The sequence below is a fragment of the Gopherus evgoodei genome, chromosome 3 (genome assembly GCF_007399415.2).
Source record: "Gopherus evgoodei ecotype Sinaloan lineage chromosome 3, rGopEvg1_v1.p, whole genome shotgun sequence".
NCBI classification, from domain to species: Eukaryota; Metazoa; Chordata; order Testudines; family Testudinidae; genus Gopherus; species Gopherus evgoodei.
Window position 1 is genome coordinate 107690433 of NC_044324.1, and position 24738 is coordinate 107715170.

Genomic DNA, 24738 nt, shown 5'->3' on the forward strand with positions numbered 1-24738 from the left:
AGTTATGGTGATCAAGGGTGTCAGAATCACACCCACAGACTTTGAGCAACATCCATATTCAGCATTGTTTTTAAAAGAAAAATATTGGGGGGGGGGAGGGCAGTCATGTGAGCCCTGCACATATAGGACTCCAGTGGAAGTAAGTGGAGGGGGGGTCTGTCAGTCTGTATATACAGTGTTTACAGAACATTAGGTTTGGGGAGCATTTTGGAAATATTTTGCTAAATAAATCCTGGATTTGATTTTGCTTCTCAGACCCTTTGGAAATAAAATATCTTAATTATGATGTTTAATTAAGCTTTCATAAAAGGCGACAAACTGAGAGCCCCAATAACTGAAATCCTCTAGGTAGGGATATCACTGGTAGATGTTTTGCTATAGAGACAGACTGAGCCCTCTGTCCCTGGAGCAGACCCAGGAAGAAACTGTGATTGAAAGAATCACAAATCCTCCCCTGCTGCCATCTTGTGCCAGGAACAAGTAAGTTATTAGAACTCCAGAAAGGGTGCAGATTACTTGTTTCAACATGGGCCTGGCCAACTACTCTAGCCAGTGAATAGAGGAGCAGGGTCAAGTCCCCATCCATTCCCAGCCCCTCTTTTCCCCTTTCCTGCCCATCTGCTTGCAGGGTGGTAAACAGCTAGAGAGCGGAGGCTGCACTCCCCAAAAGACTTAGACCCAAAATCCAGGTAGGCCAAACAAGGGCATAATTTAACCCATAATGTTTATTGTTTGGGAGTGGTCTGTTGTATTTAGTTAACAATTGTTAACTATTGGTTCAAGTCTGCCAGCTGGGCTCACATTAAACTGTACTTTACTATGCACATACTCCTGTTCACTGCAGCGGGACTATCTGCAGTGTTAAAAATACTACTCAGTATGAGCAGAAAGTGGCAGAACCAGACCGAAAGTTGTTAGCATTTACACAATTGAACATATTCCACATACACTGGTCAATTTATAAAAACTGACTATATTCCCAAAGATAACTGTGAGAAGTACAGTTCTAAAACAAAATGAAATGAACATAACCACAGAGCAGATTACAAAATTCTCCACATCAGCTCCACCCTGGCCCATCAAGAAAAATTTGTTTGCTGGGGACCTACTCCCATTTCACCCCCGTTAGAGATGTGTTGGGGGCCTCCCCCTAAGCTCAGGGCCCTTGTACAACTGTCCTCTCTTTTCCCCCTCTCATAAGCCCTGCACTCCACCAATTACACTGGTCACTGCATGGCCACCAGAGGCCTGATGTTGCATTCCTTGTGCACTGAAGTCAACAGGAGATTGACCAACACCTCTAACGATTAGATCTTGGTTTTATTTGCTTACATCTTTGCCAAACAAACTATTTATGCTGAAGTTTTCCATGCTATGTGGTTTACTTTAGGCTGATTTTTTTTTGAACGTTTCAGCCGAAATGGTTCAGCCATTTCTGATAATAAGGCTAGGAAAAATACATTGTCTTGCCAATATAAAAGAATTCTGGCAACCTTTTCTTTGAGAAGGTCCAGCACACTCATAAGAACAGCTATACTGGGTCAGACCACAGGTCCATCTAGCCCAGTATCCTGTCTTCCGACAGTGGCCAATGCCAGGTGCCCCAGAGGGAATGAACAGAACAGGTAATCATCAAGTGATCCACTCCCTGTTGCTCATTCCCAGCTTCTGGCACACAGAGGCTAGGGATGCCATTGATGGCCCTATCATCCATGAACTTATCTAATTCATGCTTGGGAACAAGGACTTGAAATAATGCAGGGAGTGGCCTTTGTGTCAGGAATGTGCCTTTTAGCTGTTCCTGTGGAAATCTGCCCAAATTTGGCCAAATTCTAATAATGCTCTCAAAACTGTCGTTCTTGCGTGCTCAGTAGAAACTTCTTAGAGTTTAGCAGCTAAAATCTCTGAAGATTCCACGTGTGCTGAGCATGTACCATCCCCTCAAAGCTCCTAATGCTGACCAGATTGTACATAAGCCATCCCCACAGCATGGTTACAGGGAAAAAGCCTGAATTTCCCTGTATTTGCTGTTGTTGGCTGGTCCAGATCAAAATGGGGCTGGGCACTAGAACTGAGAACAGGGAACATTTCTCCCCTGTGCTCTCAGTAACTCTGGCCTGCTGGCACACAGGCAACATGGGGGAGAAAGCCACCTGACTTGAATGCAGAGGGAACGAGAGCTGGAGTAGATAGGAGGGAAGGAAGTAGACTGGGAAAAGGAGCTTGATGAGACTGGGACTTGGTGGCAAGGGCAGGGAAAAGAAACTGTGACTGGAAGTTGCAAGAAGGACAGGGACTAGGAGCCGGGATGGAGACTCAGACATGTTGGGCAAAAAACCTGGGGCTGGGACCCAGGAGAGGGGAGGTTGAGAGACAGACTGGGAGACTGACATTGACTAAGCAAGGAGACAGTGACCTGGGGGAAGGGGAAGCTGGGATTGGGTGCTAGTGAGATAAACAGGGAGCAGAGGAGACCGGCAGCCATCTGGGGGTGGAGAACACTGAAGTGAGACTAGGAGCTGCAGGGAACGGGGGAGCCTGAGACTAGGGACCAATAGGAGGAAATGGGGGCAAGGGAAGTGAATCTGACAAAGACCCCAAATGCAGAGTAGAACTGTGACTGGCTGGGCAAAGGAACCAGTACAATGGGGCAAGGAAGGAGGGTGGAGACTGGGACAAGAAGCCAGGGAGACAGACTGGATGAGGAGTCCAGGGAGGGAGACGGAGCTAGGGTGACCAGATGTCCTGATTTTATAGGGACAATCCCAATTTTTGGATCTTTTTCTTATATAGGCTCCTGTTACCCTCCACTCCCATCCCAAATTTTCAGACTTGCTGTCTGGTCACCCTAGACGGAATCAGCACGACAGGGGGAGCAGAACAAGGACGGGGAGGAACAGGGAGACAACTGGGGACTTGAAGACAGGAAAGAAGTAGATCAAATGAGGAGTCAGGAGGGGAGATCTGGAACTGGTTGGGCAAGGAGACTGTGAACAAGGATGAGGGTGGAGGGAGAGAGATACTGTCTGTCAAGGAGATTGGGAATGGCCAGGGAGACACTGGGGGAGAGGGAGGGGAAACTGGGACTCGGATGCGGAACGCCAAGGAGGAGATTAGGACTGCTGGGCATGGAGACTACAAGTGGATCAGCCTGTCCCTGTGTGAATCTGCCTCACCATTCCCGTCTCCAGTGGGGGAGAGGGGGAGACACGGAAAGCACAATCTCCCTGCTCCCAGTTCTGGTGCCACAGTAGCCCCAGCAGTCAAGAGGAATAATTACAGGGAAAGTTCTGCTCAGTCCTAGAACTCTGGGCTGGACACATTCAGTCACTCTGTGGGAATGATGTATGCACAATCCAGTTGACATAAAGGATCTGTGAGGGATTGGAGCATACTCACTGTGAGTTGAAACATCTGAGAATTTAGCTGCCAAACTCTAACAAATCTTTACCGAGCATGTGTGAGCTAAAATTTTTCAGTGGCTTACACCTCGGCCAAATTTGGGCCTGGTCTACACTACACGTTTAAACCGATTTTAGAAGCATTAAACCGATTTAACGCTGTACCCATCCACACCACGAGGCCCTTTATATTGATAAAAAGGGCTCTTTATATCGGTTTCTGTACTCCTCCCCAACGAGAGGAGTAGCGCTAAAATCGGTATTACCATATGGGATTAGGGTTAGTGTGGCCACAAATCGACGGTATTGGCCTCCGGGCGGTATCCCACAGTGCATCACTGTGACCACTCTGGACAGCAATCTCAGCTCGGATACAGTGGCCAGGTAAACAGGAAAAGCCCCGCGAAATTTTGATTTTCATTTCCTGTTTGCCCAGCGTGGAGCTCTGATCAGCACGGGTGGCAATGCAGTCCCAAATCCAAAAAGAGCCCCAGCATGGACCGTACGGGAGATACTGAATCTGATCGCTGTATGGGGAAACAAATCTGTTCTATCAGAGCTCTGTTACAGAAGATGAAATGCCAAAGCATTTGAAAAAAAAATCTACAGGCTACACAGTGTTGCGTGACAAACGTAACAGGAAGCCAGAGACTCAAACGGACACTCATGGACGGAGGGAGAGGGTACTGAGGACTCCAGCTATCCCACAGTCCACAGCAGTCTCCAAAAAATATTTGCATTCTTGGCTGAGCTTCCAATGCCTGTAGGGTCAAACACATTGTCCGGCGTGGTTCAGGGAATAGCTCGTCAATTTACTTCCTCCCCTCCGCCACGTGAAAGAAAAGGGAAAGAAATCGTTCCTTGACTTTTTTCAATGTCACCCTATGTCTACTGAATGCTGCTGGTAGACGTGATGCTGCAGCAGTGAAGAGCAGTATCCGCTCCTCTCCCCTCCCTGATGGCAGACGGTACAATATGACTGATATCCGTCGTCACCATCAGCCCGTGAGTGCTCCTGACTTGCCTCAGGTGAGGTCGGCTGGGGGCGCCTGGGTAAAAATAGGAAGGATTCCTGGTTATTCCCAGTAGATGGGACAGAACGGCTGGTAACCGTCCTCATCATAGCAACTGGGGGCTGAGCTCCATCAGCCCCCTCCCTTTCCTGTGTAAAGAAAAGATTCTGTACTGCCTGGACTATCATAGCAGCGGGATGCTGGGCTCCTCTCCTCCGCACTGCTTAATGTCCTGCCTGGACTGTCATAGCACCAGGAGGCTGCCTCCCCCTCATTTTATCTCACTAACAAGTCACTGTTTCTTATTCCTGCATTCTTTATAACTTCATGACACAAATAGGGGGGACACTGCCACGGTAGCCCAGGAAGGTTAGGGGAGGAGGAAAGCAATGGGTGGGGTTGTTGCAGGGGCACCCCCCGTGAATGGCATGTAGCTCATCGTTTCTGCGGGATCTGACAAGGAGCAGCTGTACTCTTTGATACACTGCTTCTCTAGTACACTTGCCCCAAATTCTAGGCAGGACTGACTCTATTTTTAGAAACCATAAAGGAGGGATTGACTCGGGAAGTCATTCCCAGTTTTGCTTTTGCGCCCCCCGCCGACCTCAGCCAGGGGCACCCATGATAGCACCAGACAGCACAGAAGGACAGATAACCGTCATCTCATTGCCAAATTACCCTGGCAGCAGACAGTACAGAACGACTGATAACCATCTCTGCTATCATGCAAAAGCAAATGAATGCTGCTGTGTAGCGCTGGAGTATCGCCTCTGTCCGCGGCATCCAGTACACATACGGTGACTGTAAAAAAAAAAAAAGCTGAACAGGATCCATAGTTGCCATGCTATGGCGTCTGACAGGACAATCCAGGGAAAAAGGGTGCGAAATGATTGTCTGCCGTTGCTTTCCCAGAGGAAGGAATGACTGACGACATTTACCCAGAACCACCCGCGACAATGATTTTTGCCCCATCAGCCACTGGGCTCTCAACCCAGAATTCTAAGGGGCGAGGGAGACTACGGGAACTATGGGATAGCTACAGAATAGCTACCCACAGTGCAATACTCCGAAAATCGACGCTAGCCTCGGACCATGGACGCACACCGCCGAATTAATGTGCTTAGTGTGGCCGTGTGCACTCGACTTTATACAATCTGTTTATGTAAAATCGGAATTATCCCATAGTGTAGACGTACCCTTGGATGGATTTTCAAGGGGACGACAAAGGCACATCCCTCAGCCATCTCAGAAAGGTACAAGGCCTCCCAGGGCTTTACCTTTGCACTGGAGAAGTGATTTCTGAAACCCATTTATGGGGTTTAGCATTCTCCCTCAGCCACCAGCCTACTCCATACCTACTCTATTTTGCCCAACAGGAAGCATCTAGTGCACAACACCTATATATCCAAGTGCTTGGCTGCAACTGAATTTGGCATCAATGTGGATGCATGAGATGGGGGAATCTTTACTTTCTACTATACCTCTGAGAAACTACATAAAGGCTACAAAAAATGTAGCCCTAAGTAATTAATTATTCATTATTATGCCTTTGTCAGCTTTCAATAATAATATGGTATATTTGTTGACCTTGATAACTGTCCTACCTCTACTAAATATTTAATATTAAGTTGCATATCTAATGATGAACTAAAGTGCTTAAAAACCTAACAGATATGCTAGAGAACCCAAACAAATTACAGAACCTATATATCTAGCATCATATGCTACCTGCAATAAAAATATTACTATTCATGATAATTATTAATAATGGGGCACAGATATAAGCAGTTAGTAGTAATTTGCTACAAAGAAAGGCTGAAGCCCCACTGTGCACATGAAACACCTGCATTCTGCGCGGCAGCTTAACTGGCCTGCTTCCATCTGGAGATATGCAGTGGTAAGGCTGCTAAGCAAAGAATCTGCACAGTGTATTAAATAGGGCATTGACAGGCTTCAGGTGGGAGCAGTCAGTGGAAAACACAGTTCTATCACATGCTACCCCAAAACAGCTCCCTAAATTCTGATGTCAAACTGATTGCAAGCTGTTGCAGCCATGAGCAACATTAATGTCCACTCATGAGGCAACATGCCATGATTCCTTCAATTTTCAACTGTTCCAAATGCAGAGAGGAATCTGATACCAAATGTGTAAGTGCATGTGTGTGCACACGTATGTGTGTATGTCTGCATGTGCGTAAAAATGTCCAGGGAAGATCTCTGGATCAATCTGTGCACAACCTATGTACCTTTAATGCCACATGCTTGCAATATGGCCAATCCATCTTCTTTAATAGCAGCCTTAAAGGCCTGGCATCTTTACTATGAATGTTTGGCTCTGGTCACTCTCTGCTTGGTGAGCTGGGGCATGCTACTTAGCACAAGAGGCTTCCACAACACTTTCTTGTGTCTCATTTCATATACCTCTGCTGTCTCCACACTGTTTGTCATAGAAAAAGAGCAAACTCCTAACAGAAGTTAGACTTCAATGCATTTTAAAGAACAGAAAGGCTCAATACTTTTCCAATACATGAATTTAGGATTTTGCATTTCTCCAGCAAATTTGGTGACATGCAATATAAAAGATATTCAAATTACTGAGACACATTCAGATCACAGTTGCTCTGTTGTAAATCAAGAGTAACTCCACTGACTTCAGTGAATAATTCAGTGAATAACACTGGAATAACTGAGATCAGAATCTGGCCTCCTCCTCACACTGAGTAGAACTTATTCAGAAAAGAAGTTCAACTGATTTTGATGGGTCTACTCAAATGAGTAAATGCTGTTCAGGATGAGAAGAGATTGTGGAACTAGAGTTCCAAAGAGAAATAATTCACAAGAAAATAGGAAGCCACCATTGTGGCAGTCTGATGACGTGACTGAAGACACAAGAAATGTAGATCAGCATCTGAAGATATGAGAGGCAGCAGACACTGAAATTTGGTGTAGGTATATTCTATTATATTTCAGAATTATTTGGGTTGTTCTAATGGTGGTTTCATATTAACATTATTTCCACAGTTTCTTCACAGATGCTGAACTTCAAGTTTGCAAGACGGGAAATCAGTATTCTGTCTCTAGCTTCCTCCTTTGCTCTTCCAACTGGCAAAAGGCTTGCAACGTGCATAGTATTAGACTTTTCTTCAATATCCCTCTCCTCTGTCTGAACTGCTTCTCCTCAACCATCCTTCTATATCCCCCATCCTGTGCTGAAAATCCTAGCCAAGGTCAGCATTCTCTACTCCAGGTTCCTTCTCCAAATGGATGAGGTACAAGTCTCATAATATTCTGGTCCAGCCTGATAATATTAACCTACCCCATCCTAAGGGTGCAGCTCTTCACTCCAACTCAGTATAGAGATACAACTTTGCCTCTCATGATCAGTGTCTGTACCCAGGGCCCTGATTTCTGGTGCCCAGTCTCCAAAGGGTGTCCCATTTCTCCTCTCTGGCCCAGTGTCCCCATTCTGTGATAACAGAGATCATTAGTGAGCTTTGACTTCCTGAAGCTATTACCAAGGAGAATAGCACCAGCCCCTAATCCAGCTTGGCTTTCTCCTTCGTCCCAGAGTTCCAAGGATCCTTCTTGCTGGACCAGAGAAGGAAAGCAACAGATACTCAAGCTAGGGGGAGAAGTGGAAGATATGAGGAGCAAATCTATGGTTCAGTGGCATGGGATAGAAATGTATACAGAATAGATCCAGGAGTTAGGAGGAGATCATAGAAGCTAATGATGACAAAGGCCCATTATCAAGTTCATTCCCTTGCCTGTACAAGATGTAGCTCCCTAATAGATGATGTATGAGATATTAAACTGATACCACATTTGATCTTAATTCAAAGACCAAGAGGAAGCAGGTTGTGAGGTAGAAGCTAACCATGGCATAACCTTCAGCAGTGGACTGGGGCAAAAGAGTCAGAAGTAGGGCTGAACCCTGAACAGCAACCCAGAGAGTCTGAATGGACTGAAACTGGGGAAGTTTTGGAGCAAGGCTGAGTCCAGCAACAAGTACTAAGGGTAACTACAGAAGTACCACAGTCTCATAGCCCGGAAATCCAACAGATACCACAGTCTCATAGAGCAGATGGGTCTGGCAGCTGAGAGAAGTGGTGTTTTACATTGAAGACCAGAACAAAACCAGAAGAGGAAGAGAGTCTCAAGCATGGAAGATGGAGCAGGCTCTGATTTTCATGTTCTTGGCAAACCAGTTACTAGCTGGAAAGCAATGGAAGGAAGTTTGTGGGGGTGTGGCAATGGATACACTTTATCCTCTACTGACAAGTGTGAGTATCAACACCTGCAAAGAAAACACAGGTATTGTGTACATGAAACCACTGTTAAATTAAACAAAACAAATTCTAAAAACAATAGAACTTACTCTACAATGCTGAAAATCTCCTGCCTTACTTAGCTACTTAAATACATTTCTTCACTCTCTAGCAAGATCAGACTAGCAACTGGACTGTTGGGAAGTCTCACTAAAATGGCAGCCAGAGGCATTCACTAAATGAATATACTGAAATGGTGAGTTATTTCTTAAATCTGTTTGGAATATTCATTTTTAATCCACACACTGTTTCTTGTTAATGCTTGCTTTGTTACCTTTCAGTCTGCTGCAGTATGTATTGCTGTTGCAGACTTTTCTTTTATTAAGAAAAATCTGGGTGCTCTTGAACCTAGGTGCTGGGGAAGAGGATAAAGAGCATTTTTTTCAGCCTAGCACATGTGAACAAGTCAGGTACAATACAGACCTAACATTTCATTGAGCATTCAGCATTTAGGCTGAAATGACAGCTAGTGCACCCATTAATATTCCAAAACTCAAAGCGAATGTAGCTAGGATGGGAACATGGCCAGGACCTAGCTCCTCTGCATGCCTGCAAGCATCTAACAGGAGTTGCTGGAGGAGCACATACCCCAGTTTACAAAAGCAGGTGTGCAGGACACCATCCAGCACATTTATACTAAAACTCCCCATAGCATTCCTCAGGCATCTACCTTACATAGGCAGAATGTCTCAGAGCCCCACGGCTTAGCTATGACAACTCCACAATCTCATAGTTTCAGAAAAAAGCAAGACAAGAGTTTGGTTATGTATGTCTTTGAAATGATATTTACAGCCCATTTAATATCTCCAATTTGTTCACAGCTTCTCAATAATCAAGCTGTTCAACCTGACCATTTGCCACCTTTGGTTCTGCACCCTCAGAACTCTCATATAACTGCAACAAGTATATGAAATATTAGTTATTTCAGCAATGGTAATTTCAGAAATTCAGGTTGAAATAAAAACAGTTCACATATTTTGAAGTAGCACTAGTAAATAACACTAACCTCCTTCACTTTTTCCAGTTCATTCTGTAGAGCCTGTTTGGTAATCTCAACTTCTATAAGCTGCTGTCTTAGCTTTTCATTTTCATCTTCTGTTGTGGCTCGTTTTTCTTCCACATTTTCTAACTCATGATGAAGTCTTACTGAGACATCTTTTGCAACCTAAATGAAATGGTGTTTGCAAAAATAAATAATTAAATACATGAAAAATATATATTTCTGCAGTACTGTCTGAATTACCACTTATGACTTTTTTCAGTAGAAGGGTGTGGAAGAGATGTGCGGAAGCCACAGTCAACCAGTGGGATTCTGGCTACCAAAGAGTTCAGCCTAACTTTCATTAAAGTTAGGAAAGAAGATTCTTTCCATTGATTTCAGTGGGAGTTGGTCTAGGCCCTAAACAAATACTCCATCTCTGGACTCTCAGGTGTGCACAATGAAGCAGTAACTCCACCATCCTTGGAAACTGTACTTGAAAGGGACTGAATTCTGCATTGACAGTTCTCCCAACTCCTTCACTCACTGCTTCCTTTTCTACTGCACCCAGGCATGTCCCTTTCAGACAGTTAATGCCCATGGAAGCACTGACTAACAGCAAGGTCTACCCTCTCCAGCCATATGAAGCACAAACGAGGGGACAGCTCCTCACTTCCTTCCCCCTGTTTAGGCATGAAAGGTTGGTCACAATCTAGTCTTTATTATTGCTAATTACTTTAATTTTAAAAATAAGATATGCCTTAGATTTTGTGACCAGTCACCTGTGTCTAACACTAAAATTCAGTATCACATTTTTAAAGTGCATAGAAGCATTCATGGTTTTTGTTTTCAATTTTGAAATGCACAGACACAGAGGGAAAATTTAAGGAAATGTACCATCACCCAATCCCTTTTTTCATTTATGTAAATGACAATTATGCCACTCAGAACATCGTATTATAACTTTTTGGCACTTTAAAAACAGTAATAACATATATCAAATATTTAGGCAAACAACAACAGCTATGATAACTTCGATACAATCATTTTGAAAGATCTTACATGTTAGTTTCTTTAAAAATTGAAGACAGTTAATCGTTCTTTGGTGTTTGCATTACCTAAGTCTGAGCTCAGAGTTCTATCTTTTTATGGCCAATACAATATTTGTTACATGTTTTTAATACTGTTATATTTCATGTACACACCCATACACAGAACTCTAAAGAAAAAAATATTGCACAGAAAGCAATGCAGAAGAATTTTATCTATCAAAAACCACTTGCAGCTAGTACCTCACTCTTTCATGACAAGAAACACAATTGTGTGTGAAGTACTGATACAATAGGCTGCAGTATTCATTCAATGACTTCCCCATCCCTACGCCCCATCCTTTACACACACACACATATGCACACAGACCTTGCAGGGGGAGGGGCCATCTTTGCTGAATTCCTAGACTAAGAGACTGCAGGATAGGGTGAAAAATCACATCAAGTCAGAGGACTAGATCCCGACCTCCTTTCCCCCACTTTTGTGCTTAATTGATCAGTTGGGTAGTCCTCCAACATAGGGGATTCCACAAGTAGCATCTGTTACCCTCCCTCTAAGCCCTGGCATGGCAGGAAAGTCAGATATATGGCCTAGATTCTGCAACCCTGAGGCTGAATAGCACTTCATATCCTTTTTTGACAAGACTAACTATTTGGCTGACAAAGGTAACTATACTGACATAATGTATTTAGACTTCTGTAAGGGTTTTGACACAGTCATGCAAAATATTCTGATTAAAAATCATCATCCAATGGGGTCATTTCTAGTGGGATCCGTTTTTGTCCCAGTACTATCCTACATCTTTATCACACATCCTGAAGAAAGCATTAAATCAATTGCTGGTAAAGGTTGTAGATGATAAATAATAAGGGCAAGTCAGTTCTATGGAGCAATCTGGATCACATGGTAAACTATGCTCACTTGACCAACACGCATTTTAATATAGCTAAATGCAAGATCAAATATCTGGACTATACGTCACCTTTGTAGGCTGAGGAACTTAATTTTAGAAAGAAGTAACTCAGAACAGGACTTGGGGGCATGGTGGATAATCAGCTGCAATGCACTGGCTGAGACAGCAAATGCGATCCTTTAATGTTTATGCAGGGGAATACTGAGTGATAGTAGAAATAAGATGTTTTTAACATTGTATATGGCATTACCAACATCACTATTGGAATACCATGTGCCGTTCCAGTATCCACACTTCTAAAAGGATGTTGACACATTGAAAAGGATTCAGAAAAGAGCTACAAGAATTATCTGAATTATGTAAAACTTGCCTTACAGTGACTAAAGCATGTATCTAGTTTAAAGAGAAGGTTAATAGGTGATTTGATCACAGCTGATAAGTACAGTGACAAGATTTCAAACAGTAGAGGTATATATTTCAGCAGTTTAATGCATAACAAGATGTGGTGAACAGAAATTAAAGGTAGAAAAATTCAGACTAGAAATAAAGCACACAGATGAGAAATAAGGCACAAATTTGGCCCAATGAATATTTAACAATGAGGGCAATTAACCATTGGAACAACTTACCTATGAATCCAGTGGATCCTCCATCACTTGAAGCGAATGGTTTTCTTTCTAAAATATTTGCTGTAGCTTAGCCAGAAGTTATGGACTTGAGGCAGGAATCCCTTGGTGAAACTCTATGGCTTGTATTATGCAAGAGGTCAGATAAGATGATCGTAATGGTCCCTTCTGGCCTTAAGATCGATGGCTGAAATCCTGTCTCCCACTGAAGTCAATGGGAGTTTTTCCATTGACTTCAGTGGAGGCATGATTTCACCCTATGAATAACTTCTTCATACAAATAATCTCACTGAAGCCTGAGTAAATACTCTAATGGTCCCACTGGAATCAATGGGACTATTCAGTTGGGTTACAAAAATTGGCCCATAGGGTGTAAGCTGTTTTGTTTGTAATGACCTAAAAAGATCCGAGTGTAATCACTCAGGGAAATTACTTAAACTCCTGATGACTTCACCAAGAATTGGCTTCAGTAAAGACTGAATAAAAGACACATCTGAAGCCCAAAACATGGCCCATAAAATTCTGCCCCCCAAATCAAAGGGTAAGTCTGGCCTCCGATACCCTGTGCTTCCTGCATAGTCTAGAAGATGTGTGTTTCAAACTGGTATGGAGCAGAATGTGTGAGTCAGAGACTAGGATATGGGAGCACCACTTTGCCTCAGTACTCAGTTCTCTCCTTCTTCAACTACCCACCCACACACTGAGACTAGGTGCTTCTGTACCTTGAGGTCCTGCTCCATGCTGCGCAGGAGCTCTCCATCGATTTCCCCAGTCTGTGCATAGCGGAGCCTCTTGCGCTCAGCCTTGCGGAGCCGGTACTGTAGGATTCGGCAATTCTTGTTGGCTCTCTCCAATTCATGACGCATTTCCTGCAGCTGACAAGCATCCTCCTCGAAGAAACTGTCCCTCATCTCATCCATCTCAGTTCTCAACTCATCTATCTCATTCTGACACCCAGTCAGGCACACGGATGGACCAAGAAAATAAATATCAGAGATACACAGATAAAACATAGGGAAATGTGACTAAAATGCAGCTGGAAAACAGGTCTTCCCCCTCCACGCCCATTAAAAAATAAGACAAATGGGAGAAATGGAGGGCAGTAAGAGAGATACTGTGAACTAAAACACATTATTGCCCTTGTATAGTATTATACTGATATTATTATAAATCCTCCCCCGCATGAGCTAGCAAAAGAAATAGGAAACAAGCAGAGATCTAGCCCATGATGCTTTGTATCTGCTGTGCAGCATCCTGCCCACCCACAGATGTGGAGCAGCAGAAGGGGTTGGCTAACCTGCTTTCTCCCCTTCTACTCTCCCCTTCTACTCCCCCCGTCACTCCCCAGGAAGGGTGTGGGTGACAGGCCTTGCCCCTTTCCAGCTCAGATCACAAATCTCCCCAGAGGAATTTTCCCAGCCTCACCCTCCACCTCTGCCAGGGGTGGATGCTAAGTGCTAGGCCCCTTTCTAGCTCCTCATCTGACAGGGGATGGAGGAACCAGACATTGCCGATTTCCACCCCCACCTGCCCAGAGGCGGGGTTCACACCCCATCTTCCTCCTCGGGGGAATAAAGGGGGCATCTCGCGCCCATCCCCCGCTCACCTTGAGAGTCTCGTTCTCCTCCCGCAGCCTCTCCATCTCCTCCTGCAGCTCCTCTTGCTGGGGCGGGCTCGGGCTCCCGCCGCTCCCAGCGCCCTGCTGCAGCCCCTCGGGCCCGGCCGCCGCCATGGGCGAGGGGGAGGAGGCCAGGGGCGCCTCAGCCGGGGCGGCGGCGCTGCTGTGGTTACCGCCCTTGGTTTGCATCTGGGCCGCTGCCGCCAGCCCCCGGCGCAGGTGGAACTGGATGAGCTCAGTCTGCAGGCATCCCTCCCGCCAGCACCCGCCCGCCGCCCGGCCCCTGCCTGCGCCACACGACGACGGAGATGGAGGGGCCGGGGCCGCCTCCCCGCCTCCCCTCTGCGGAGCCCGCCCCGCTTTGCCCCTCCAGTTCCTGGGCGGCGGCTGCAGCGCGGCTGCCCCCTCGCGCTCGCCCACTCCTCCGCCCTCTCCTCCCGCGGGCGGCGGCTCCTCGCCGGCAGGCTCCGTGGCGGGGGGAGGTGGCTCCGGCGCCCGGGAGGCTGCGGCTGCCCTCGCCGCGTGCGGCTGCGCTTCAGCACCAGCCGCCGGCTGGACAGCTCCCGGCAGCGCCGCGCCCCGCAGCAGCGCAGGCGGCGGCTTGTCCCCGCGGCCCCGGCCGCCTCTCTGCCCCGGCGGCGGCCGCGCCCAGCTGCCTTTGCAGGCGGCCGCGGCGGCTCGCGGGGGGGTGGCGGCGGGGCGGCTGTCCCTGGGGCCTGCCGGAGAGGACGCTCGCTGCTGCTGCTTTCTGCTGCTGCTCCCCTCCGGATGCTGGCGAGGCTCGGAAGCAGCTGCAGCGCCCCCGGCAGGCGGCTGGTTCATCGCGGCTTGCTAGCGCCGGGGAGCCTCGCTGGCGGCAGGCAGCCGGGGCATCCTCCTCCGCCGCCTCCCTGGGAGCTGGGGAAAGAGCTGCACAGAGAAGGGAACGGGGGGCGGAGAGAGGCGCACACGCTCAGTGCTCGCACCGGACTGAGCGCTGCACACCCGCAGTTGGGCTTGCTAGCAGGGAAACCCAGGCACGGAGCCCTGCGGGGCGGCATGCGCCCAGCCCCAGCGCTAGGGACGGGGGCTCAGCCCACGGGGTGTATGTAAATACTGCCTGCTCCCTCCAAGCTATTCTCTAGGGGCCGCGTTGCTGCCGAAGAGGGAAGGCGCCTGGAGGCCAGAGGCTGAGCGCTTTGTTCCAAGCCAACTCCACACAGCTATGAACTCGGGCACCTGATTTCAATCCCTAGCAAGTTCAAAATTGCTGTTCTTTGCAGTCTGGGATGGCCAGCCAAAGTCTGGTCTCCTTTATACCCATGTAAATTCGGAGTAACTTTGGTGTAGCTGAGATCAGACCCTGGCTCCTTTGTGTCTCTAGGGGAGATTTTTTTCTGCTGATGTCTGAACTCCTGGTTCCATTCAGTAAAGAATGGCAAGTGGCACTTGTCTTGTACACACACATCTTTCTTGCTTTATCTACCGTTGTTCCGTGTGTCTAGCTAGAGATGCTAATGTAGCTCTCTATCGTGCTAGAAAGCACCCACCATGCCGTCAAAAAGGATATTTGCAAGAGGGGAGGGGAAGGAAGTATTTTATGCTCTTGGGGTTGCACACGTGAAAATAAAACCAGAAGTTCCTTTAGCTCTAACGGGGGTCTCCCAGTAGTACGAAGGATTGGACCACCTAAACAGAGGAGTCGTTACTAGCCCCGTCCTTAAACAATGGTGTAGGTTATTGTTATTCATATTACTAAATTAACTTCTGAACCCAGATTTGTAATTAATTTGTTGTCCGTTGGCACTATATCACTAGTTCTTAAGATTCATATGTGAAAGTTTACTTTTCCCTCTGATTTCTCAGTGATTATTACATTTATTAATTATGAGAAGTCTATCTGGCCAGTTTTACCCATCTTTATATTTAAAAGGCTAGGAAGCAGAGAACACACTACTCCAGACTGTTGCTGTGGTTACCAACTTAGCTCAGCTGGCAACTTTTTTCCATATTAGAAAAGTGATAGTTTCCATGGTCACAATCGATTCTAAAAAGGCTATTTATTGGGTGCAACCTTACAAAGATACTTCTTAGTATAATCTGAAAATGATCATTGTGATCAACAAAATGTATTTAATAGCCTTTATTCAACTTTTATTTATAGTGATAATTTATGCAAAAGTAAAAACCTTAGAGGCCCCAGTAAATTTCTAATTATCTAAAATTAGCTGAAGCATTAAACAGTAAAGAGAGAAACCTGAGTTTGGCAAGGTCATTCTATATTCTGTACCAATTAGATAACTCTGGAACATACTCTAGGCTATGACACTGCTTATTGCCAGGGATGCACCCATTACTGTTACATGCATTGACATCTACAATAATGATTTTAGTTAAAGTATTGAAAATTAATGTTCAGAAATACATAACTGGGCAGAAAGTTCCAATATATTAATTGTCAGAAGTGGGGCTATAATCTATTACTTTATAAAAACAATTTATGAAATGTGTTTCTTTAGATTTCAGTTGCCTATTACAAACAGAATTTTAAGCTGCTCTTTTCAGAATTCTCATATTGAAAAAGCCTCTTTTTTCTTGAAGACAAAAACTGCATATAGAGACGCTGAAAACGGGTGGAATCAACTTGATTTCAGTATCTTATTCATTACTATGACTTTTAGGTGTCGCTAAAAATTAAACCAACAAATCTGTAACCCTACATGCTACCTGGATTTCTTCCTGAAGTTTCACTGCAGCAAAGTCATCAGGCTCAGCAAAGATCTGCCAGGAATATAACTTGAATCCTTCGTGTCCCAAATTCCAGCACCGGCAGGCTTCTATACAAATTAGAGAATCTTTTTAATGCAACCCAAACCCATTTCCAAATAAGAATTCCCCATCTGCACAAACTCTGCAATAGAATCAGCTCGCTAGAGACAAAATCGCGTGGCGTCAAAAGAGGTGACAGGACGCGGTTGCGTCTCTGCAGGTTTTCCTGCTGGAAACAGCTGCCAAGGCGGAAAAAAAAAAAAAATCAACCCCCAACAGTAAACCAGAGAGAGGTTCACAGTTTTCACTGGCCAGTGTGGAACTAAATCCCCCGAGACAGAAGCAGCCAAGAATTCAGAAGGGGCTTCCATTTAATTTGTTCACTCTCCCAGCACAAATCACGTCCTTCTTATTCTAGTACGTTTCAATGTGCTGCACACATTGCAAGTGTTTATTAAAGCTTGCGGGTGCTTCTGGCTTTTGTCCCGATTTTAGGATGCAGAAGGAAGATGGAGTTTTCGCAGGGTTACCCTAAATGATTTACAATGTGTTGAGTTTTAATCGTATTCAACATTACTTTAAAAAAAGAAAAAGAACAAACAAACAAAAAACCCCAACGCCAACAATGGCTCTACTGTAAGGCAGTCTCATTACTCACCACCACTTTGTCTGCTGCTGGGCTGGTAAAATGCATACACACACGAGGTACCAAGCTGTGCCAGAGTATCTCAGAGAAATGCAGCAATATTCCCGAGCTGACCTCACTGGGCCTCGGAGAGAGAGGGTGGGGGAGGGAGGAAGCAGCAAAGGGAAGAGAAAAGAAAAGAAGAGATTAAACGACAAGAACCACGCCCAGGCCTTGAGGCTCAATTGCAGTTCTCTTTAGCTGCACATGGCAATATCGGATTGCAGGGCAAACAGGAGGATTAGGTTGCAGTAGATGTGGACAATTTTCGTTCAAAATTCATTCCAGGGAAACAATAGATTCTGATCAATTATTTATTCTTCTTTTTAAGGAAAACTAGCGTGAGGAGACAGTGATGCCAGTCGCCTTCTGATGCAGCAGCAGAATGACAACTGGATTTTCCTTTGTTCATTTCCTTGATTTGCATTTCAAGTATAGCAAAATCATAATTACATTTCATTAGCAAACTCCTAATGCAATTGGTAAAGGCAGAGAGACACTGCCAAACTGTTCTCCTTTGCTAGAGATAATTCCATATGTATATTAATTAATGTATGATTTGAATAAAAAAGCAAGTATTTAATTGACAAAGTCCTAACATATTTGGTAAAAATAGAAACAGTGCCATTCTAATTTACTAAAGATGATTCAAATATTTATTTATTCTTGTGAATATTAAGTAGATTTGTCTACATATCCAAGCATTATGTGGCCTATATCACTTTGTATCTGAGTATCTCCCAAGTATATATAAATAAAAACAACAATAAAAATACCTCTTTTTCTTCCTTCTGAGTTTGATTACAATGGGGCCATAGGAGCAACAAGAGGGAAATCAATGGGGGAATCTGCTCAACACTTTAGATGTCTATATACAAATGCAGGGAGTATGGGGAATACACAAGAAGAACTGGAAACATTAGTACATGAGCTAAATTATGATTTAATTGGCATCAGAGAACATAAGAACGGCCATACTGGGTCAAACCAAAGGTCCATCAACCCCAGTATCCTGTCCTCTGACAGTGACTAACGGCAGGTACCCCAAAGGGAATGAACAGACAGGTTATCATCAAGTGATCCATGCCTTGTCACTCAATCCCAGCTTCTGGCAAACAGAGGCTAGGGGACACTATTCCTGCCCATCCCAGCTAATAGCCATTGATGGACCTATTTTCCATGAATCTATCTACCTCTCTTTGAACACTGTTACAGTACTGGCCTTCACAACACCCTCTGTCAAGAAGTTCCAGAGGCTGACAATGTGTTGCATGAAAAAATACTTTCTTATGTTTGTTTTAAACCTGCTACCTATTAATTTCATTTGGTGGCCCCTTGTTCTTGTATTATGAAAAGGAGTAAATAACACTTCTTTATTTACTTTCTCTATGCCACTCATGATTTTATAGACCTCTATCTTATCCCCCCCTTAGTCACCTCTTTTCCAAGCTGAAAAGTCCCAGTCTTATTAATCTCTCCTCATATGGAATCCGTTTTATATCCCTAATAATTTTTGTGCCCTTTTCTGAACCTTTTCCAATTCCAATATATCTTTTTTGAGATGGGGTTGCCACATCTACATGCAATATTCAAGGTGTGGACGTACCATGGATTTATATAGAGGCAATATGATATTTTCTGTCTGATTATCTATCCCTTTCTTGATGATTCCCAAAATTGTTTGCTTTTTTGATTGCCACTGCACATTGGGTGAATGATTTCAGAGAACTATCCACAGTGAGTCCAAGATCTCCTTCTTGAGTGGTAACAGCTAATTTAGACCCCATCATTGTATATGCATGGTTAGGATTATGTTTTCCAGTGTGCATTACTTTGCATTTGTAAACTTTAAATTTCATCTGCCATTTTGTTGCCCAGTGTCTCAGTTTTGTGAGATCCTTTTGTAGCTCTTTGCAGTCTGCCCAGGACTTAACCATCTTGAATAATTTTGTAACATCTGCAAATTTTGCCACCTCACTGCTCACCCCTTTTTCCAGATCATTTATGAATATGTTAAATAGGATTGGGCCCAGTCGAGGGACACCATTATTTGCCTCTCTCCATTCTGAAAACTGACCATTTATTCCTAACCTTTGTTTCCTATCTTTTATCCAGTTACCAATCCATGAGAGAACCTTCCCTCTTATCCCATGACTGCTTATTTTGCTTAAGAGCCTTTGGTGAGGGACCATGTCAAAGGCTTTCTGAAAATCTAAATACACTATATTCACTGGATCTTCTTTGTCCACACTCTTGGTGACCCCCTCAAAGAATTCTAGTAGATTGGTGAGGCATGATTTCCCTTTACAAAAACCATGTTAATTATTTCCCAACAAATTATATTCATCTATGTGTCTGACAATTTTGTTCTTTATAATAATTGCAACCAATTTGCCCGGTACTGAATTGAGGCTTACTTGACAGGGTCACCTCTGGAGCCCTTTTTAAAAATTGGTGTCACATTAGCTATCCTCCAGTCATTTAGTACAGAAGCTGATTTAAATGATAGGTTATAGATGACAGTTAGTATCCTGCAATTTCACATTTGATTTCCTTCAGAACTCTTAGTTGAATACCATCAGGTCCTGGAGACTTATTATTGTTAAGTTTATCAATTTGTTCCAAAACCTGCTCTAATGACACCTCAGTTTGGGACAGTTCCTCAGATCTGTCACCCAAAAAGAATGGCTCAGGTTTGGGAATCTTCCTCACACGACCACTGCTCCCAAGAGAAGAATACAGACGGTGGTGGTCAGGGACTCCCTCTTCAGGGGGACTGAGTCCTCTATCTGCAGTCCCGACCGGGAAAATCGAGAAGTTTGCTGCTTGCCAGGAGCTAGGATTCATGATGTGATGGAGAGACTGCCAAGACTCATCAAGCCCTCGGATCGCTCCTCCTTCCTGCTTCCCCACGTGGGCACCAATGATACTACCAAGAATGACCTTGAGCGGATCACTGCAGACTACGTGTCTCTGGGAAGAAGGAAAAAGGCATTTAAGGCACAAGTGGTGTTCTCATCCATCTTCCCTATGGAAGGAAAAGGCCCGGATAGAGACTGTTGAATCATGGAAGTCAACGAATGGCTATGCAGGTGGTGTCAGAGAGAAGGCTTTGGATTCTTTGCCCATGGGATAGTGTTCCAAGAAGGAGTGCTAGGCAGAGACGGGCTCCACCTAACGGAGAGAGAGAAGAGCATCTTCACAAACAGGCTGACTAACCTAGTGATGAGGGCTTTAAACTAGGTTCACCAGGGGAAGGAGACCAAAGCCCTGAGGTAAGTGGGGAAGTGGGATACCGGGAGGAAGCATGAGCAGGAGAGTGCAAAAGAGGAGGACTCCTGCCTCATACTCAGGGCTGGCCCCAGGCACCAGCGTAGCAAGCAGGTGCCTGGGGCGGCCAATAAAGAGGAGGGCAGCACATCTGGCCATTTGGCAGCAATGCAGTGGGGCCATCACTCCCTCTTGGAGTGAAGGATCTGCCGCCGAATTGCTGCAAATCGCGACTTTTCTTTTTTTTTTTTTTGCACTTGGGGTGGCAAAAGCGCCAGAGCCAACCCTGCTCATACTGAGAAAGCAGGAAATCAGTGAGTTATCTTAAGTGCCTATACACAAATGCAAGAAGCCTGGGAAACAAGCAGGAAGAACTGGAAGTCCTGGCACAGTCAAGAAATTATGATGTGACTGGAATAACAGAGACTTGGTGGGATAACTCACATGACTGGACTACTGTCATGGATAGATATAAACTCTTCAGGAAGAACAGGCAGGACAGAAAAGGTGGGGAAGTTGCATTGTATGTAAGAGAGCAGTATGACTGCTCAGAGCTCTAGTATGAAACTGCAGAAAAACCTGAGAGCCTCTGAATTAAGTTTAGAAGTCTGAGCAAAAAGTGTGTTGTTGTGGTGGGAGTCTGCTATAGACCACCAGACCAGGGGGATGAGGTGGACGAGGCTTTCTTCTGGCAACAGAAGTTACTAGATCACAGCCCTGATATCTGCTGGGAGAGCAATACAGTGATGCACAGACAATTCAGGAAGTTTTTGGCAAGTGTAGGGGACAATTTCCTGGTGCAAGTGCTGAAGGAACCAACTAGGGTTCTTCTTGACCTGCTGCTCACAAACAGGGAAGAATTAGTAGGGGAAGCAAAAATGGATGGGAACCTGGGAGGCAGTGACCATGAGATGGTTAAGTTCGAGATCCTGACACAAGGAAGAAAGGAGAGCAGCAGAATACAGATCCTGGACTTCAGAAAAGCAGACTTTGACTCCCTTAGAGAACTGATGGGCAGGATCCCCTGGGAGCATAACAAGAGGGGGAAAGGAGTCTAGGAGAGCTGGCTGTATTTTAAAGAATCCTCCTTGAGGTTGCAGAAACAAACCATCCCAATGTGTAGAAAGAATAGTAAATACGGCGAGTGACCAGCTTGGCTTAACAGTGAAATCCTTGCTGATCTTAAACAGAAAAAAGATTACAAGAAGTGTAAGACTGGACAAATGACCAGGGAGGAGTATAAAAATATTGCTTAGGTATGCAGGAGTGAAATCAGGAAGGCCAAATCACACTTGGAGTTGCAGCTAGCAAGAGATGTTAAGAGTAACAAGAAGGGTTTCTTCAGGTATATTAGCAACAAGAAGAAAGTCAAAGAAAATGTGGGTCCCTTACTGAATGAGGGATGCAACCTAGTGACAGAGGATGTGGAAAAAGCTAATGTACTCTATGCTCTTTTTTTTTTTTTTTGCCTCTGTCTTCACTAACAGGGTCAGCTCCCAGACTGCTGCACTGGACAGCACAGTATGGGGAGGAGGTGACCAGCCCTCTGTGGAGAAAGAAATGGTCCAGGATTATTTAGAAAAGCTGGACGAGCACAAGTCCATGGGACCAGATGCACTGCATCTGAGGGTGCTAAAGAAGTTGGTGGATGTAATTGCAGAGCCATTGGCCAATATCTTTGAAAACTCTTGGTGATCGGGGGAGGTCTCAGATGACTGGAAAAAGGCTAATGTAGTGCCCATCTTTAAAAAAGGGAAGGAGGAGGATCCAGGGAACTACAGGCCAGTCAGCCTCACCTCAGTCCCTGCAAAATCATGGAGCAGGTCCTCAAGGAAACAATTATGAAGCACTTAGAGGAGAGGAAAGTGATCAGGAACAGTCAGCATGGATTCATCAAGGGCAAGTCATGCCTGACTAACCTAATTGCCTTCTATGATGAAATAATGGACCTGTGGATGAAGGGAAAGCAGTGGATGTGTTATTCCTTGACTTTAGCAAAGCTTTTGATATGGTCTCCCACAGCATTCTTGCCAGCAAGTTAAAGAAGTAAGGGCTGGATGAATGTACTATAAGGTGGAGATAAAGCTGGCTAGATCATCGGGCTCAATGGGTAGTGATCAATGGCTCCATATCTAGTTGGCAGCCAGTATCAAGCGGAGTACCCCAAGGGTCAGTCCTGGGACCAGTTTTGCTCAATATCTTCATTAATGATCTGGAGGATGGCATGGATTGCACCCTCAGCAAGTTTGCAGATGACACTAAACTGAGAGGAGTGGTAGATACACTGAAGGGTAGGGTTACAGCGGGACCTAGACAAATTAGAGGATTGGGCCAAAAGAAATCTGATAAGGTTCAACAAGGACAAGTGCAGAGTCCTGCACTTAGGACAGAAGAATCCCATTCACTGTTACAGACTAGGACCGAATGGCTAGGCAGCAGTTCTTCAGAAAAGGACCTAGGGGTTACAATGGATGAGAAGCTGGATATGAGTCAACAGTGTGCCCTTGTTGCCAAGAAGGCTAACGGCATTTTGAGCTGTATAAGAAGTGGCATTGCCAGCAGATCAAGGGATGTGATCATTCCCCTCTATTTGACATTGATGAGGCCTCATCTGGAGTACTGTGTCCAGTTTTGGGTCCCACACTACAAGGAGGATGTGGAAAAATTGGAAGGAGTCCAGTGGAAGGCAACAAAAATGATTAGCGGGCTGGAACACATGACTTCTGAGGAGAGGCTGAGGGAACTGGGATCATTTAGTCTGAAGAAGAGAAGAATTAGGGGGATTTGATAGCTGCTTTCAACTACCTGAAAGGGGGTTCCAAAGAGGGTGGATATAGACTGTTCTCAGTAGTACCAAATGAGAGAACGAGGAGTAATGGTCTCAAGTTTTAGTGGGGGAGATTTAGGTTGGATATTAGGAAAAACTTTTTCACTAGGAAGGTGGTAAAGTACTGGAATGGGTTACATAGGGAGGTGGTGGAATCTCCTTCCTTAGAGGTTTTTAAGTTCAGGCTTGACAAAGCCCTGGCTGGGATGATTTAGTTGGGAATTGGTCCTGCTTTGAGCAGAGGGTTGGACTAGATGACTTTCTGAGGTCCTTTCCAACCCTTATATTCTATGATTCCATGACCCTCAACAGTGAAGACCAATGCAAAGAATTCATTTAGTTTCTCTGCAATGAGTGGGACTTGGTGGGATAAATCTCAGGACTGGAATACTGGTATAGAGGGATATAGCTTATTCAGGAAGGACAGGCAAGGTAACAAGGGAGGAGGTGTTGCATTATACATCAAGAAAACATACACTTGTTCTGAGATGTAGAAGGAAGTGGGAGGCAGACCAGCTGAGAGTCTCTGAGTAAAGACAAAAGAGGGGAAATAGGCGTGATGTCATGGAAGGGGTCTGCTATAGACCACCAAATCAGGAAGAGGAGGTAGATGAGGTATTTCTAGAATACATAACAGAAACATCCAAAATACAAGACCTGGTTGTAATGGGGGACTTTAACTATCCAGACATCTGTTGGAAAAGTAATACAGCAAAACACAAAATTTCCAATAAGTTATTGGAATGTAGTGGGGACAACTTTTTGTTCCAGAAAGTGGAGAAAGTTAGCAGGGGAACAGCCATTTTAGACTTGATTCTGATATACAGGGAGGGAGGAATTGGTAGCAAATCTGAAGGTGGAAGGCAATTTGGGTGAAAGTGATCACAACATGATACATTTCGTGATTCTAAGGAAAGGAAGGAATGAGAGCAGCAGAATAAGGACAATGGGCTTCAAAAAAATCAGACTTTAACAAACTCTACCCACAAACTCTAGCCATTCACCTTTACTCTTCCATGGTCTCAAGGCATAACCCTGTTAATTTAGGCACCTACCTTTCCCATCCTGGGTTCAGTGAAAGAGCCTTACACAGTAATATTCTAATCTCTGTTTACTAACAATCACCAAAACAGAATCCACAAGCTAAGCATACAATGCTCACCACTCCCAATAAGGAAAATGAACTTTTCCTTCTGGCCAGTCAGGATCAGGTCATCTGAAGCCTCCAGCTTCTGAACAATACAGTTGGCAGGGTATTGAGTTCTGTCAGTTCTGATCTT

General features: G+C 44.9%; 1 protein-coding gene across 3 annotated transcripts in view; it reads right to left on the reverse strand.

Moving 5' to 3' along the window:
• SOGA3 (SOGA family member 3) overlaps positions 1 to 17430 on the reverse strand; it is a 59995-nt gene extending 42565 nt beyond the window's left edge. For all 3 annotated transcript variants that reach the window (XM_030556262.1, XM_030556261.1, XM_030556259.1), the window contains exons 1-5: positions 17335 to 17430; positions 16635 to 16744; positions 13917 to 14837; positions 13033 to 13257; positions 9749 to 9907 (exon numbers count right to left, since the gene is read on the reverse strand). In XM_030556262.1, coding sequence (XP_030412122.1) covers positions 9749 to 9907; positions 13033 to 13257; positions 13917 to 14750 — 1218 coding nt within the window. In that variant the 5' untranslated portion in view covers positions 14751 to 14837; positions 16635 to 16744; positions 17335 to 17430. The remainder of the gene's footprint in view (positions 1 to 9748; positions 9908 to 13032; positions 13258 to 13916; positions 14838 to 16634; positions 16745 to 17334) is intronic.
• Between the last annotated feature and the right edge of the window lie 7308 nt (positions 17431 to 24738).